The sequence below is a fragment of the Lactuca serriola genome, chromosome 4 (assembly GCF_051521515.1).
Source record: "Lactuca serriola cultivar US96UC23 chromosome 4, Lser_US96UC23_V15, whole genome shotgun sequence".
Classification (NCBI taxonomy): Eukaryota; Viridiplantae; Streptophyta; class Magnoliopsida; order Asterales; family Asteraceae; genus Lactuca; species Lactuca serriola.
Window position 1 is genome coordinate 176035251 of NC_136411.1, and position 16189 is coordinate 176051439.

The 16189-nt window shown below is 33.8% G+C and overlaps 1 protein-coding gene across 2 annotated transcripts in view; it reads right to left on the reverse strand.

The window, feature by feature from the left end:
• Nucleotides 1–7382: 7382 nt before the first annotated feature.
• Nucleotides 7383–16189, reverse strand: part of LOC145102963 (ABC transporter G family member 29-like) — a 15794-nt gene continuing 6987 nt past the window's right edge. Inside the window, exons 4-17 of one of the 2 annotated variants that reach the window (XM_079040490.1) lie at nucleotides 15288–15418; nucleotides 14984–15074; nucleotides 14605–14906; nucleotides 13838–14436; nucleotides 13413–13683; nucleotides 11744–11897; nucleotides 11180–11367; nucleotides 10463–10795; nucleotides 10014–10388; nucleotides 9817–9950; nucleotides 8847–9074; nucleotides 8577–8748; nucleotides 8261–8515; nucleotides 7383–7802 (exon numbers count right to left, since the gene is read on the reverse strand). In XM_079040490.1, the coding sequence (XP_078896616.1) occupies nucleotides 7530–7802; nucleotides 8261–8515; nucleotides 8577–8748; nucleotides 8847–9074; nucleotides 9817–9950; nucleotides 10014–10388; nucleotides 10463–10795; nucleotides 11180–11367; nucleotides 11744–11897; nucleotides 13413–13683; nucleotides 13838–14436; nucleotides 14605–14906; nucleotides 14984–15074; nucleotides 15288–15418 (3506 nt within the window). In that variant the 3' untranslated portion in view covers nucleotides 7383–7529. Of the gene's footprint in view, nucleotides 7803–8260; nucleotides 8516–8576; nucleotides 8749–8846; nucleotides 9075–9803; nucleotides 9951–10013; nucleotides 10389–10462; nucleotides 10796–11179; nucleotides 11368–11743; nucleotides 11898–13412; nucleotides 13684–13837; nucleotides 14437–14604; nucleotides 14907–14983; nucleotides 15075–15287; nucleotides 15419–16189 lie in introns of those variants that run through there. The other variant, XM_079040491.1, reaches the window with a different exon arrangement.

Genomic DNA, 16189 nt, shown 5'->3' on the forward strand with positions numbered 1-16189 from the left:
GATCAAGAAAACCAACAGAAGATACTTGAAGAACCTGTAAACCAAATTAGTTTACTATATATAAGTATGAAAAAGATTTAGATTGAAATTTACCGTCCACCTATTTTTCATGTATTCATTTAGTCTCTTAACTTTTTTATAGACAAGGTTTTGATGAAAATAACAAAAGTAGTTAGTTAATTAATTACCTGCCAGCATCATGGGCGAGGTCAACACCAAAGTATAAAATCCCACACCACATAATACTCTCAAGCATAGATATAGGAATACGTAGCAAGAAAGCTGGAAGAGTGAAAGCCCATGAAGGGTGGAACATGAGGTCCCTTTGCTTGTAAATTACTGGAAGTCTCATGATTATTAGTGACAGATCAGCAAACCCATTAAACATGTTGATGAGCAGACTGTTCAAAAGTGCCCCTACATAAATCGCACCATCTTGTTCATTCCTGTGGTGCATTGTGGTCCTAAGATATAAAGTTGTGGCAATAAATGCTACAAACACGATTTGTATAGACTTGAAAATGTAAATGAAAGTGTTTCCCTTCATTAGTAGCAACTCTTTATCCCATGAGGCTTTAAGGAGCTCCATTTTGGGGACTAAGTATTTTTCAAAAACTAGAGCAGCGTTATGGCTTTCGCTTTTGTCGTATGGAATTGACAACTCTTTTTTCAGCTTCTCCCCCACATGGAAACACCTTAATTTTTCATTAAATTCACCAACTGGTATATATCTGTATGGTTTTGTTTTATCTGCCCAATATTGTTGTTGGTCCTTCTTAGATGTAACCTAGCACAGAGATACAAAATGTTAAAAAAAAATAGATGTAATCAAAAAGGACAATTGTAACACCAGCAAATCCCAATCCTAAATGGGTACAAGGTTGTACTTGTAGGTTTTGGCTAATATTGAATTTATGCGGAGGTCATGCCGAAATTTCAGTAGGAATGATTACCTCTTGCAAGAAGTCAGCAATGCACTTTCTCTCTGGACATATGAATCCACAACTCTCAAAGAACTCAAGAACATTTTCCCGTGGGCCCTGATACACGATCTGGCCCTCGGATAGAAGGATGATGTCAGTCTCGGGGGCAGGTTGTAGTAGGGACATGAAGATTGTTGAGTTGGTGAGGTGTACAATTTGCTGCAAGCACTTGACTAGCTGAAATGTAGTGGAACTGTCTAGACCTGTTGATATCTCATCCATAAACAAAGTTTTTGCGGGTCCTACAAGCATCTCACCTGAGTCACGTGTTTATCAATTCAGCACTTTATCCATACAGTAGTTAATGTGAAAAAAAAGAAAAGAAAATAAATTAACATGTGGTTACACGCTTCTTTTGTCCTCCGGAGATACCCCGTCTCATTTGATCTCCAACTAATGTGTCACGAGATATATCTAGGCCCAATATCTGTTTTTGGTTTTAAAAAGATATAAATATTGTTTGTGTCCTACATCGGCTTGATACAGTTTCAATATAAGTTGACAGTCTTTTGGAGATAGAATTTGGGACTCACACGTATCTAATGAAAAATATTTTTGATTTAGGGGTGGAAAGGTCTAGATAATAAAGATTCATACTTACTCTTAGAGTGTAGTAAGTAATCAAACTACTCTCATCTGCTTCAATGGCAGTTGCCTTCATGTAAAGATCTACTTCAGCTTCTGGGGTGATACCTGCTTCCTTTTCTCTTCTTGCGAGCTCCGTTAGCAGTTCTGTATTTCATTGTTTGGTTATAAATCATATCTTATTGTTTCAAGAATTGAAATTGATAGTATAACTTTCTCTAAGAGCATACATAGTATGCGCTTTTTCAAGAGCTTATTGCGTTCAATAAGCTATGAAAGTCAAAAAAGCTATTGTGGAAGCTTTTTCACATTGCTTTGTAAATTTACAACCTCAATGGATAAAGATTTTTCATATTTTGATACTACTTGATTCATTTACTTTACAAATTGATAGTGCTATTGTTAGGAATTAACCGAGATTGTTAGTTAATGGTAGTTACCGTTAGTTGTGTTAATTTCTGATATTTATGACTTGTTATTGTAATTAGATCGACATTTATATATGAACCATATATTGTAATGGTTTGTGAAGCATTGTGTTGGTTGCAATATGTCCAACCGTTTGATCAATATGTATATAAAATTATGTAGTAGTTAGGCTGTATATACATAATATATATCAATAAGAAGATTAGTTTGGTGTATATTATCTTATCCTTTGTTTGAAACTTTATCTAAGGAGACTCACGCGAATATATATAGTTGTAGTTGTGGAAGAATCATCAAAGGATTTATTTACTTTATCATTAGAAAATCTCTTGGAGATACTTCAACCTCATGAATTTCGTATAAAGAAATACGATGATGACTCTATAGAAAAAGATTTTCAAGTTTCTACAATAAAAAAATGCAAGGGATATGTATTACCCTTATCAGAAACACAGTGCTTTTATAGCCATAAATACGGACATATTACAAAGTATTGCAAGAAACGAAAAGAAGATGAAAGAGAGGAGGCTAATTTTATGCATGGGAATGAAGCCAAAGAAGGGGATACAATGTTCATGACAATTGAAGAACTTGAAACTTTAATGGATGATGCATAGTGTAATAATGATGATGATGACCTTGTGATAAGAAATAAGGTGATGATGATTATGATGCTTCAAGATTAAAGATTCAAGATGATGAATATTTTTTGGAAACAATCTAGCTTAAGGGGATATGTTACGATTGACCCAGATTGTTAAATCTTAGTTGATGGTAGTTACTGCAGTTAGTTATGTTAAATTATGTTATTTATGATTACTTACTGTTAACTAGATTGACAGTTCTATATAAACATTGTAATGGTTTATGAAGCGTTGTGTTGGTTGGAATATGTCCAACCGCCTTATCAATATGTAAAGGGTCTATGTATTAGTTAGGTTGTATGTACATTGTACATATCAATAAGAAGATTAGTTTGGTGTATATTATCTTATCCTTTGTTTGAAACTTTACCTTTATCCAAAACAACTATGACCCATAAATAACTTTTGTGAATAAGAGCCCACATTATGGATGTCTATTAAGGTTTTTGGTTTGATGTTATGTTGATGACGTTATAAAAAAAAGTTTACTTAAAAAAAAAATTCCTAATATAGATGATTAAAGGGCTCATTTGGAGAGAAAATCCAAGGCTCCGTTTAGTTATGGAAACCTATTTTTGGTTTTCAATTTTTTAAAAAATGAAATGAGTTTATATTTTAAGTTGTAAGTAGAAAATTTTGAAAAACGTGTTTCGCTAAACTAATTGAGTAAACCTTTTTTCATTAGAAAATTAAACAATGTGTTTGGATGTAAATTATTTATCGGTTTCATTTTTCAGTTTTTGTTATTTCAAATAATTCAATATTAAACCTATTTGAACACTTACACCCGTCCACCCTCCACACCCAACCATACGCACACCCAAACCCACCCCACTTATACCTCACACCTATCCACCCTACCTTTGTAAGTCACAAATTTCCATGATTTTTTGAATTTTATCTTTGGATCTATGAGTATCTTGTGTTTTGGGTCCATTTTATGATGTTTTGGTCCCAAAACTGTTGTGTTCTTGGAGTAGAGAAACGAAAAGAAGTTGATGAAAAAGAGCCAGAAAAATTTGGGTGTTGTCCATTCGAATGACACCATGGCGTACACTATGAGAGTGTAATGTGTTGTTTGAAGGAATACATATGGCCTTTCTACAAAGACTTGTTTAAAAAGGGTAAGTTTGTAATGAAGTATATATATATATATATATATATATATATATATATATATATATATATATATATATATATATATATATATATGTGTGTGTGTGTGTGTGTGTGTGTTCAAAATTTTGCTTACTTGCACCATGGCATATGGTAATGAGGAGTATATTTCAGTTGCTCATTCATAATAAAAGATTGTTCTTTCTGCGGCAACAACCAACTACACTGTTTGGGAATTGTTTATACCTATAAAAATTACAGCAACGTACATGGCTCCAGTTGTTCTATTCAGATCAGTTCTGTTGGACCTCAAAATTTATAAAATCAAGAATAGGTTTTATAAGTTTTAGAATATTTTATAAATATTTTTACATTATATTATATATATTAACATTTTTTATTTGTAACTAATAAACCAAAAGAAAAAGATGATAAATTTTTTTTATTGAAAAACTCATTTAGTCAAGCTTGTAAAAGCACAAGCATACTTTGCAATGACTTATTTAAATTTCTTCAACCTATTTGACACAAATAAAAACCTTATAATAATGGATGCTATTATAACGCCTATGTGTTTATATTATTGATTTTAAAAGAAGAAAAGACTCACGTTTTTTCGCCGATTTTCTAGAATACAGTCCTAACCAGTGCACAAAACAAAGTAAAGAAGAAACGAACAAGGTTATAATCGATATTTAGCCGGTAACTCCACCATATCTTCCATAATAGCAACCAAATTACATTATTTTACCATTAATAGAAATGTGTAAGAAAAAAGTACAGTTTCCATGATCCACATTTATTGCAAAATATAAGTATGTTGCTATTATGGGTATAAAAAACTACATTAGTATTATTGGTAAAAAAAATGTTAGTATGTTGCCATTATGGCTAAGAAATAAAGCATATGATTATATTGCTAAAGGGTAGCAAGATTGAAATAGGTTGCTATTTCTCGCAATTTGCCTTATTACTTCTCTCTTACTAACCCAATTTTTTTTCTATTATAGTTTGTGATGAACAATTAATTGTTTCAAGATACTATCAAATGGAAATCATTCACCTAATAAAGACACTTTATATGAAAAAATATTTATATTTATGGCATAAAGTTGTTAGTTATTTGTTTGATTTTTCACATATATCATGGTGATTTTGTAGAGGCAATTAGAATCATTGGGTGCATAAAGGGTAGGTGTAGAGGACATGCTTAAAGATATGAAGAGGAGGGTATTTATTAATGATTTTTAATTTGCTTGAAAAATATATACAGACTACTTTGATTTGGCTTTTCACAGATAATGGAAACCATTCTCCTGTTTCTATTATCGTCTTACTTAATCAACTTCTGAAATTGTTGTAATCTTTTGCTTCTATCTTTTGTATGACTAAACAACCACTTATATATTATCTGTATTCATTATCAATAAAATCTAGCTTCATTCGGTCCACAATGAAGTGTGGTTTTCCTCTAATTTACAAAAATATTATTGCGTTGCGGTTTTCCTTTAGTTTACAATCATATCACGGAGCACTTATTGTTATACTTGATCTCAAAATCCCAATTTGTAAAAGTATAAAATCCTAAGCGTGAATCCAATCACCCAAGGAATATGCTATAAACAGAGTTCAATAGAAAAAGAGACTTATCGAAAGATATTTGTTTGATAGATCAGACAAAAGATTCAACAAAAGAGATATCAGGAGATAAAGAATGTCATCGGAGGCTTGGATTGCTGCCGATAGGAGAAGGTTTTTGATGGCTGCAGAAGGGAGGAACTCGTCAGAGGCTTGGTCTCAGTAGAGCTATACGCTAGGGAAGAAAGTGGGTCTAAAACCGCACCGGTCTACCCAGACTCGGAAAACCTGAAACCCAAAATTGATGGATTATAAGAACCAAGAACCAGCCGGTATACGGTAACCACTTCCGGTTTGGTTCTGGGTATCAAGCCGGGTATAATGGGTATGAACCAGTTGGAACCGGAAATTGATTATTGGTACCGGATTCGTGTATTAGACCTGGAAATAATCGGAAACCCGAATTTTTGGAACAAAAGGAAAAAAAAATGTTGTAACCCATAATACTTGTTAATAACAAGAAAGGAGAGCATTACTCGACAAGTTACAAAATCTTTACTCATAGGGATTACCACATCTCGTGCAAAGGAATGATCTATAAAAAAATGTTATAATTTTTTTTGATATCTAATTTTTGGAGGGTTGTAAGTGACTCAATACATATGTAAATAAGGTGTTTCTAGACTCTAACTATTGCCAAACAGTGAACTACAATTTTTTTTTTTTTTTTTTTTTAAAATCAGCCTGAACTGACTTATAACGAAGGAAATATGACAGTTTAAAGCTAATTAAAAATTCAGCAACAATGTTGTAACAGAAACAAAACATAACTGGTATCTAATTTATGGAGGGTTGTAAGTGACTCAATACACATGCAAATAAGGTGTTTCTAGAGTCTATAACTTTTTCCAATCAGTGAACTACAATTAAAAAAAATCATCCGGAACAGACTCATAACAAAGATAATATGGCAGTTTAAAGCTAACTAAAAACTTAGCAACAATGCAAAAAACAAAAAAAATAAAAAGAAATTATGGAATAGAATAAGAATTTTTTTAGAACTGAATCAATAGGCATATTTTTTTGATAACCCTTCAATTTCCGGTTCCTTGGCCAACTAAATCGGTTGTCGGTCCATTAAACCTGGTTCCAGTTTTCTTATAAATCCGGTTCTAAAACCCAGAATACCTGGACCGTTGGATCTGTACCCGGAATATCCGGAACCCGGATACGAGTAATTTTTAGACCCATTACCCAAACCGTTTAAGCATTATTCGATTCTGGTTCGATTACGGTCCGGTTTTCTGATTTTATAACTCATCCCTAGTATACGCAATGTTCACATGAAAGAGAAAACATATGCTTTTTTCTTTTAGGGTTATATAGACAAATATGGAACTTTCCTAAAATAGAATGGTTCAGTGTTTTCCGCTGAGTGATCAAGAGGCTACTTAATCATTCATAGGTTAACTTTAATGTAACCAAACATATTAAATGCTGAAAAGTTAAGAGGCTACCTCTTAATTGAATCATTTAAAGGCTTATCAAATATCCCCTATTCATATCATGCAATGACCATAGCAAAAAAAAAAGTATACATGTTAAAGCTCTTAACATTAATTTAGGCATGCTAAAACTAATAAATAATTTGAAGCACACGAGCACTATAAGAAAAAGGGTATCAAAGACTGAAAAATCAATCTGAGATGGTTAATAATCGGGCATCCGATAGGGCTTAGAAGTCTTCAAAGAGTTTGAATTGGGCTTGTACTTTCGGTTGTAGGCATGTAGCTAAGGATGGCGGTTTTTGCTATTGTGGAAAAAATAAAGAAAGAGGTAATGTAACAGACTCACTTCTTTTATTTTAAATTTACATCGTAATGAAAGAGTATTCAAAATTATGATATCTGTAAGATCAAATTTCTGGTGAAGGTGATGAGACAAACATATTCTGCCATGTAAGGGTGAGAAAGCCGGTTGGATTGGCAGCATGAAAACTCACATGTTTAAGGACCCTGACATGATGTATAATAATGTTCATAATCTATTTTGAACAAATCTAACAGTTGGTCACCCATCTTTAACATTAACCCGCATTCAGGGTGTCACATAGAATCCGTTGTAGGTTTGCTACAATTCAAACTTGTAAATTACAGAATAATTTACACACTGATAGTAGAATCTATTGTACTTTCTATCTCATTTGGAAGTTCAAAGTCCTGAGGAAGGTGGCATATAGGAACGCGAAGAACACACAAAAACCAATTAAAACTGCAGCAACAGGACCCATGAAATCCAATTCAAAACCATAGTAGTCTTTTATATACGATGTGAGGAGTGGGCCCTGTTCCATCCCAGGCACCATGATTGTGTCAGTTGAATCATGATACTGAGAAACAATGCATCCGTACACAGTCCACGCCATGGGGCAAATCCAGTAGTACCACACCCACCATCTAGGAATTTTCTATAATTTCAAGAATTCAACAATGGGTCACTACTCACTAGCAAACATGAAACAAAAGAATACTAGAATGAGGGGCTTTTTTTCCCATTGCATTGTATGGGTAACCATGTTTGTCCGGATAAAGTGTTGTACACATAAGGTGCTTTTCTTTTCTAGATTGAAAAACTAGTCAGAATGAGAGTACATGACATTTTACGGTTACATTCTAATTAACTAAAAAATTGTAATATTCATCAATGTTAACATTATAGGAGTTGAGAGGAAAAAATGACAAATAGGTAGAGGGTTGGTCTCTTAATACATTAAGCCAATTTTTTTTGGCTTAACCCATTAAATCATTCTGTCCAGATTAAGGAAAAAAAAGCCATATATAGCTATCTAGATTACGTACTCAACCCTTTAAGCACACTAAGTAGGAAAAACAACACATGAGTTGATTTAAAGGGAAGATGACTTACGGGTTGTGGGATATAAAACCCAGAGAAGATATTAAAAAGTAGGTAGAAACCAGCTGCGAATATGGCTGCTATTTGCTCGTTTGGCGTGATGGAAACAGTCATCATTCCATAGTATGTAAAATAAAGGAACGAAAAGAAGTTGATGAAAAAAAACCAGAAGAATTTGGGTGCTGTCCATTCGAATGACACCATGGCGTACACTATGAGAGTGTAATATGTTGTTTGAAGGAATACATATGGTATCTCCACAAACACCTGTTTAAAGACAAGAAAGGGTAAGTTTGTAATTAAGTAAATTTTGTAAAAATTCTGTTACCTGTGCCATGGCGTATGGTAACGAAGAGTACATCCCAGCAGCTCTTTCGCGATAAAAAACTATTCTTTCTGTGGCAACAACCGGCTGCACCGTTTGGCAATTGCTTACACCAATAAAAAATACAGCAGAATACATCGCTCCAATGGTTGTGCTGAGATCATTGCTGCTCGACCTGAAATTTATAAAGATATATAATGGAGGGAAAAATGGTCATTTCACAAAGAAAAAGTAAAAAAAGAAGAAGAAGAAGAAGAAGAAGCAAAGACTCACTTTTTGCTGCCAACTTTCCAGAATACAGTTCCAACCATGAGTGCACAAAGCAAAGTGAAGAAGAAACGAACAAGGTTATAATCGGGATTTTTCCAATAACTCCGCCACATTTTCCATAAACAAGACGTGAATTGTCCCCACATAGATTGAGCATATTGTGTTTCAAAGTGAAGATCTTCAACACCTAGTGGAGGTACACTCAACTCCTTCACCATAGCCTTGTTCCTCCTGTTGATGATTTTATATGATTATAATATTAAATCACTACTTTTGATCACCAAAAGGTAACAGGATATGGGGGATAAGTCATGTATGGGTAAAGTGAGTGAATCTGATGTTTATATGGATAAAATGTTCTATAGATAAGGTCTGATTCTATTCTACATTCAGAATGAGATTAAATGACCATTTTATCTTTGCACTAAAAAAACTACACATTATACATTAACTTTAACAATATTCATCAATTTTAATGGGAGAGGGGTTGGAGGAGAAAGAAGGGCATGCAGGTAAAGCCGTAAAGGTTTAGTGTCGTAATTCATTAAGCCAGATGTGTTTTTTGGCTTAACCCATTAAGTCTTTTGGTCAAGATTAAGTAAAAAAGAAAACAAACATGTATAGTTGTCCGGATTAAATGCTTAACCCATTAATCAATCTCATTAACACTAGAAAAGGGTTAGTGAATATCAAAACAAACTTGTAAAATCTTATACATATTTTCCAAAATATTTAATTTCGACTCTCCGACTCTATTTCCTAGGTTTCCACGAAATCGAATTTGGAATAATCCAAGAAATCAATATCCCGATTTAAGGCCAAATCAGAGATAAAAAAAAACACAAAATAATTTGTTTTATGTTCTTTGAGACAAGAAACTTCCAGAAAACATTAAGGAAAAAAAAAAACATCCCTTCAGAGAAAAAGTGAGAGGTGTGATGAATGACGTTTTGAGAATACCCCTTAGTCTTACTGTTGTAAAGGCGATGCACTGTAGTGGTCAGCAAAGTCAATGCCCAGTCGTATTTCTGCAACACCAGAGCTGACTTCCAACATCCATGTTGCTGGATTGTATTTGTCAGGGATCTTTTGAACCCCATCAACTTCCTGTAAAACAGTTTATTTTAAGTAGAATTAACATTTTGTGATTATAGTTTGTATGTAAAATACCTCAAAGTGGTCAATGACGTTTTGAGAATGCCTTCCTAGTGATCCCGCATAGATAACTTTTCCTCCTCTTTTCAGTAGCATCAACTCATCAAAGGATTCAAAGATATCAATACTAGGCTGATGAATGGTGCAAACAACTGTTCTTCCTGTGTCCACTGTGTTTCTTACAGCTCTCATAACAATGGCAGCTGCTCTTGCATCAAGTCCAGAAGTTGGTTCATCCATGAAAATAATTGAAGGATTTGCAACAAGCTCCACTCCGATTGTTAACCTCTTTCTCTGTTCTGTTGACAAACCACTAACTCCTGGAAGTCCCACTATTGCATCCTTGATATTGTCTAGTTCAACTAGCTCCATCACTTCACGCACAAAAATCTGAATGCAAGAAAAAAGGTCAGAGGCCTTTATTTCTCTTTAATATCTTGCTTATTTCATCTTTATGTTGTTACCGTTTTGTCTTCTTTGCTGATTTGTTTTGGGAGACGGAGGAAAGCAGAGTAGATTAAAGATTCTTGAACAGTGATTGTGGGAGAATGGATATCCGTTTGCTCACAATATCCAGAGATTCTTGCAAATGTTTCTTGTTTTTTAGGGAATCCTGATATTCTTATGTCTCCTTCGATATAACCACCTGTTTTTCTTCCTGCTAAAACGTCCATCAATGTAGTTTTTCCAGCTCCACTTACTCCCATCAATGCAGTTAAAACTCCAGGCCTAAATGCACCAGTTACATCAGAAAGTAATTGCAATCTCTTTTCTGTCACCCCATCTTCTCTCATTTCCTGTATAGCCAACAAATGATCGTTAACTTCTTAGTTCCTAGATAAAGATTTAATTAACATTAACATGCATGCCAAACAAGGACGTATAAATATGAAGATATAAGCAATAGAACAGAAAGTAACAAGCAGATGCAAACAATAGAGCTGAAAGTAACAAATATGTAAATATGCAAATACAAGTAATAAAACAATAAAGCAATAGAGCATAAATTAAGAAACATGTACATATGTAGTTACAAACAATAGTGGAATAGAGCAGAAAGTAACAAGTAGATAAAATCAACAGAGCCAGAAGTAAGAAGGTGTACATATGCAAATACTAATAACGAAAGTAAGAGGGATAAATGCTAGTAGCAACACAAATTAAAGTAGAAATGAACTTACATGAGGCATATCAACAAAATAGTTGATATTGTCAAATGACATGGCGTATGGAGTAAACTGAAGAACCATGCCCTTCTTAGTATCAGAAGTGCCTCTAGGATGTGATATTGGTTCTAGGTTGGTATGCTGACTACCTTCCATGGCTGCAGCTTCTTCCTTGGAGATAATTGCTTGTGGCTTTCCAGGGGCTAGTTAGTCAATAGAAGAATCATGAAGGTTAGTTAGGTAGCGTTTGGTGGTGGGACTAGGTGGGACAAAACTAGATTGGACAGAACTGGACTGGACTGGCCAGAACTAGACTGAACTCGTTATATAGCGTTTGGCAACACTGGAACAATACGGAAACTGGAAATGGTTTTTTTGTCATTTTGGCTTTTGTCCCATTGTGTTCTATGGTTTTGGATGGGACTAAATTTTGGAGAAATAGTCCCATTGGACTTGGTCAACAACTAACTTTGTCCCAGTCCCGTCCGTGCCAAACGCTCAGTGATAGGACCTTGTTCTGTTCTGTCCCGTCCTGTTCTGCATACAATCATCTTTAGGGGTATCCGTGGAAACTTATACCTTCTAAATACATGAGAGCAATGGTAAAAAGAATATTGAACAGAAGCACAAAACCAAGAAGAGCAGCAGCACCAATCCAATAATGGCTTTCTTTAGTTGGGATGTCAAGGTTATTTAGCACGGCGTACCCCATGTTGGTTGAATTGTCTGAGCTCTGCCAAAATGTGAAATATATATATATATATATATATATATATATATATATATATATATATATACCCTTAAGGATACCCAAATTCATCGTACCACGTCGTTTTGTATCATATAATATAGTATAATTGTCCAATGTTCTTATAATTTAACTTCTAACCTGATTTACTTCCATGATTTTTATAAATTACACATTTATCTTCTTCTTACATAATTTGTATTTTCAACTACAATATATATAGCCTAGTAGGTGGTCGGCAAAAGATATGATGTAAGAGGAAGATAATAGTGAAATTTCGAAAAATCTTGAAATTAAATCAAGTTAGGGTTGAAGTTTAAGAACATTATAATGAATATATCAAACAAAACGACGTATATGGTGCGTTTGGCTACTTAAGCTTATATATCCTTAAATTTATATTTACTTTTCCCATATATATATATATATATATATATATATATATATATATATATATATATATATATATATATATATATATATAAAGTTGAACTTTGTCTATGGCATTGGAAGTTTTTTCTGGTACATATAATTTTGATATTTATATAATTATGACTATAAATATGACGGGCTATTACATGTTAACCGTTTTGAATGCATATATGGTATTCCAAAATGGATACTAATTTTCTTGTACACCTAGGATCCTGTCCCTGAATAAAAGAAAAATATTTACTTATCCATTATGATTGACACATCATCATTTTACTTACTATACAACTCTATATTAATTTTTCTTACAATGCATTAAACTCAATATAGTTCAATGGAATATATATATTTAATAGTAAAAAGGTTTTTTTCCCATTAAAAGGTTCAATGACCATTGGACTCTATATCCATTAAATGCCAATATGGCATCCGACGAATGTCAATTAGGCATGCCACCATATTTAACTCTCTCATTTAACTATGCATTGTGGATGCTCTAAGTACTAATAATAAACAATCAACATTTTTTATAATTATTAACTAAAAAATAATAAATATAGGTGAGATGTGCAAAAAAGATGGTATATGAAACACATGTTTCATTTTGTTCTTAGACCCTAAATGTACAAAAAAAACAAATTAACGACCATCCAAAATTCAATTTTTTCCGGAAACATAAAGGTGTGTTTGGTTGTGTAAAATTCTCTAATTTTAATGTATTTTTTTTCCATGACAAGTGGATTTGAAAATATGTTTGGTTTGATATTTTCTAAAAGTTTTCACAAAAAAAAGAAAGAATTTTTCATTTTCGAAAATTACAAAGAACTTAGCAAACTGATACTTCTTGTTTTCGATACTTTTTCAATTCCAATTTTTTCTAAAACACAAACACAAACAGCATCATTCCCACGTGTCCCCACAGGCGAACACCCCACCTCACCCCGGCCTCACCAACACCCCCACACCCAACAATTACAAACCCAAGAGAACTGAAAACAGTTTTCCACAACTAAACCCACCTAGGGTTTTTTGGAATTTGCATTTTGTGTTAAGAATTATTTGACTTACCCTTTTGCTTGTCCACCGAGGATCACGAAACTCGTTTATAGCAAAGGCTTTGAAGCCATAAGACAGAGGTGAAATCCAGTATGCCCACTCCCACCAATTTGGAATCCGGGTTTTAGGAAGTATAAAACCACCCAACAGAAATATAAGTAAAAGTACAACAGCTCCTCCTGTGTTAGAAATATTCATTGTCTTACAAACCCCAGCAATTAGCCTAAACAGCCCCGCTGCCACATTCTGGATCAAGAAAACCAACAGAAGATGCTTGAAGAACCTGTAAACCAAATTAGTTTACTATATATAAGTATGAAAAAGATTTAGATTGAAACTTACCTTCCACCTATTTTTCATGTATTCATTTAGTCTCTTAACTTTTTTGTAGACAAGGTTTTGATGAAAATAACAAAAGTAGTTAGTTAATTAATTACCTGCCAGCATCAGGGGCGAGATCAACACCAAAGTATAAAATCCCACACCACATAATACTCTCCACTATAGATATAGGAATACGTAGCAAGAAAGCTGGAAGAGTGAAAGCCCATGAAGGGTGGAACATGAGGTCCCTTTGCTTGTAAATTACTGGAAGTCTCATGATGATTAGTGACAGATCAGCAAACCCATTAAACATGTTGATGAGCAGACTATTCAAAAGTGCCCCTACGTAAATCACACCATCTTGTTCGTTTCTGTGGTGCATTGTGGTCCTAAGATACAAAGTCGTGGCAATAAATGCTACAAACACGATTTGTATAGACTTGAAAATGTAAATGAAAGCGTTTCTCTTCATTAGTAGCAACTCTTTATCCCATGAGGCTTTAAGGAGCTCCATTTTGGGGACTAAGTATTTTTGGAAGACTAAAGCAGCTTTATGGCTTTCGTTTTTGTCGTATGGAATTGACAACTCACTTTTCAGCTTCTCCCCCACATGGAAACACTTGAATTTTTCATTAAATTCACCAACTGGTATATATCTGTATGGTTTTCTTTTATCTGCCCAATATTGTTGTTGGTCTTTCTTAGATGTAACCTAGCACAGAGATACAAAATGTTAAAAAAAAAAAATAGATGTAGTCAAACACGACAATTGTAACACCTGCAAATCCCGATCCTAAATGGGTACAAGGTTTTACATGTTTTGGATAATATTGTTAAATTTATGTGGAGGTCATCCCGAAATTTCAGTAGGATTGTTTACCTCTTGCAAGAAGTCAGCAATGCCCTTTCTCTCTGGACATATGAATCCACAACTCTCAAAGAACTCGAGAACATTTTCCCGTGGGCCCTGATACACGATCTGGCCCTCGGATAGTAGGATGATGTCATCGAATAGATCGAATGTCTCGGGGGCAGGTTGTAGTAGGGACATGAAGATTGTTGAGTCAGTGAGGTGTACAATTTGTTGCAAGCACTTGACTATCTGAAATGTAGTGGAACTGTCTAGACCTGTTGATATCTCGTCCATAAACAAAGTTTTTGCGGGTCCCACAAGCATCTCACCTGAATCCGGTATTTATTTATCCGCACTTTATCCATAAAGTAGTTAATGTGAAAAAAAGAAAAGAAAAGAAATTAACCTGTGGTTACACGCTTCTTTTGTCCTCCGGAGATACCCCGTCTCATTTGATCTCCAACTAATGTGTCACGGCATATATCTAGGCCCAATATCTGTTTTGGTTTAAAAAAGATGTAAATATTGTTTGTGTCGTACATCAGCTTGATACAGTTTCTATATAAGTTGACAGTTTCTATATAAGTTGACAGTCTGTTGTTTTACCTCAAGGGCTCTTTTGGAGATAGAATTTGGGACTCACATGTATCTAATGACAAATATTTTTGATTTGGGAGTGGAAGGTCTAGATAATAAAGATTCATACTTACTCTTAGAGTGTAGTAAGTAATCAAACTACTCTCATCTGCTTCAATGGCAGTTGCCTTCATGTAAAGATCTACTTCAGCTTCTGGGGTGATACCTGCTTCCTTTTCTCTTCTTGCGAGCTCCGTTAGCAGTTCTGTATTTCATTGTTTGGTTATAAATCATATCTTATTGTTTCAAGAATTGAAATTGATAGTATAACTATCTCTAAGAGCATACATAGTATGCGCTTTTTCAAGAGCTTATTGGGTTCAATAAGCTATGAAAGTCAAAAAAGCTATTGTGGAAGCTTTTTCACATTGCTTTGTAAATTTACAACCTCAATGGATAAAGATTTTTCATATTTTTAATACTACTTGATTCATTAACTTTACAAATTGATATTTCTATTGTTAGGAATTAACCGAGATTGTTAGTTAATGGTAGTTACCGTTAGTTATGTTAATTTCTGATATTTATGACTTGTTATTGTAATGGTTTGTGAAGCATTGTGTTGGTTGCAATATGTCCAACCGTCTGATCTGTATGTATATAAAATTATGTATTAGTTAGGCTGTATATATACATAATATATATCAATAAGAAGATTAGTTTGGTGTATATTATCTTATCCTTTGTTTGAAACTTTATCTAAGGAGACTCACGCGAATATATATAGTTGTAGTTGTGGAAGAATCATCAAAGGATTTATTTACTTTATCATTAGAAAATCTCTTGGAGATACTTTAACCTCATGAATTTCGTATAAAGAAATTCGATGATGACTCTATAGAAAAAGATTTTCAAGTTTCTACAATAAAAAAATGCAAGGGATATGTATTACCCTTATCAGAAACGCAGTGCTTTTATAGCCATAAATACGGACACATTACAAAGTATTGCAAGAAACGAAAAGAAGATGAAAGAG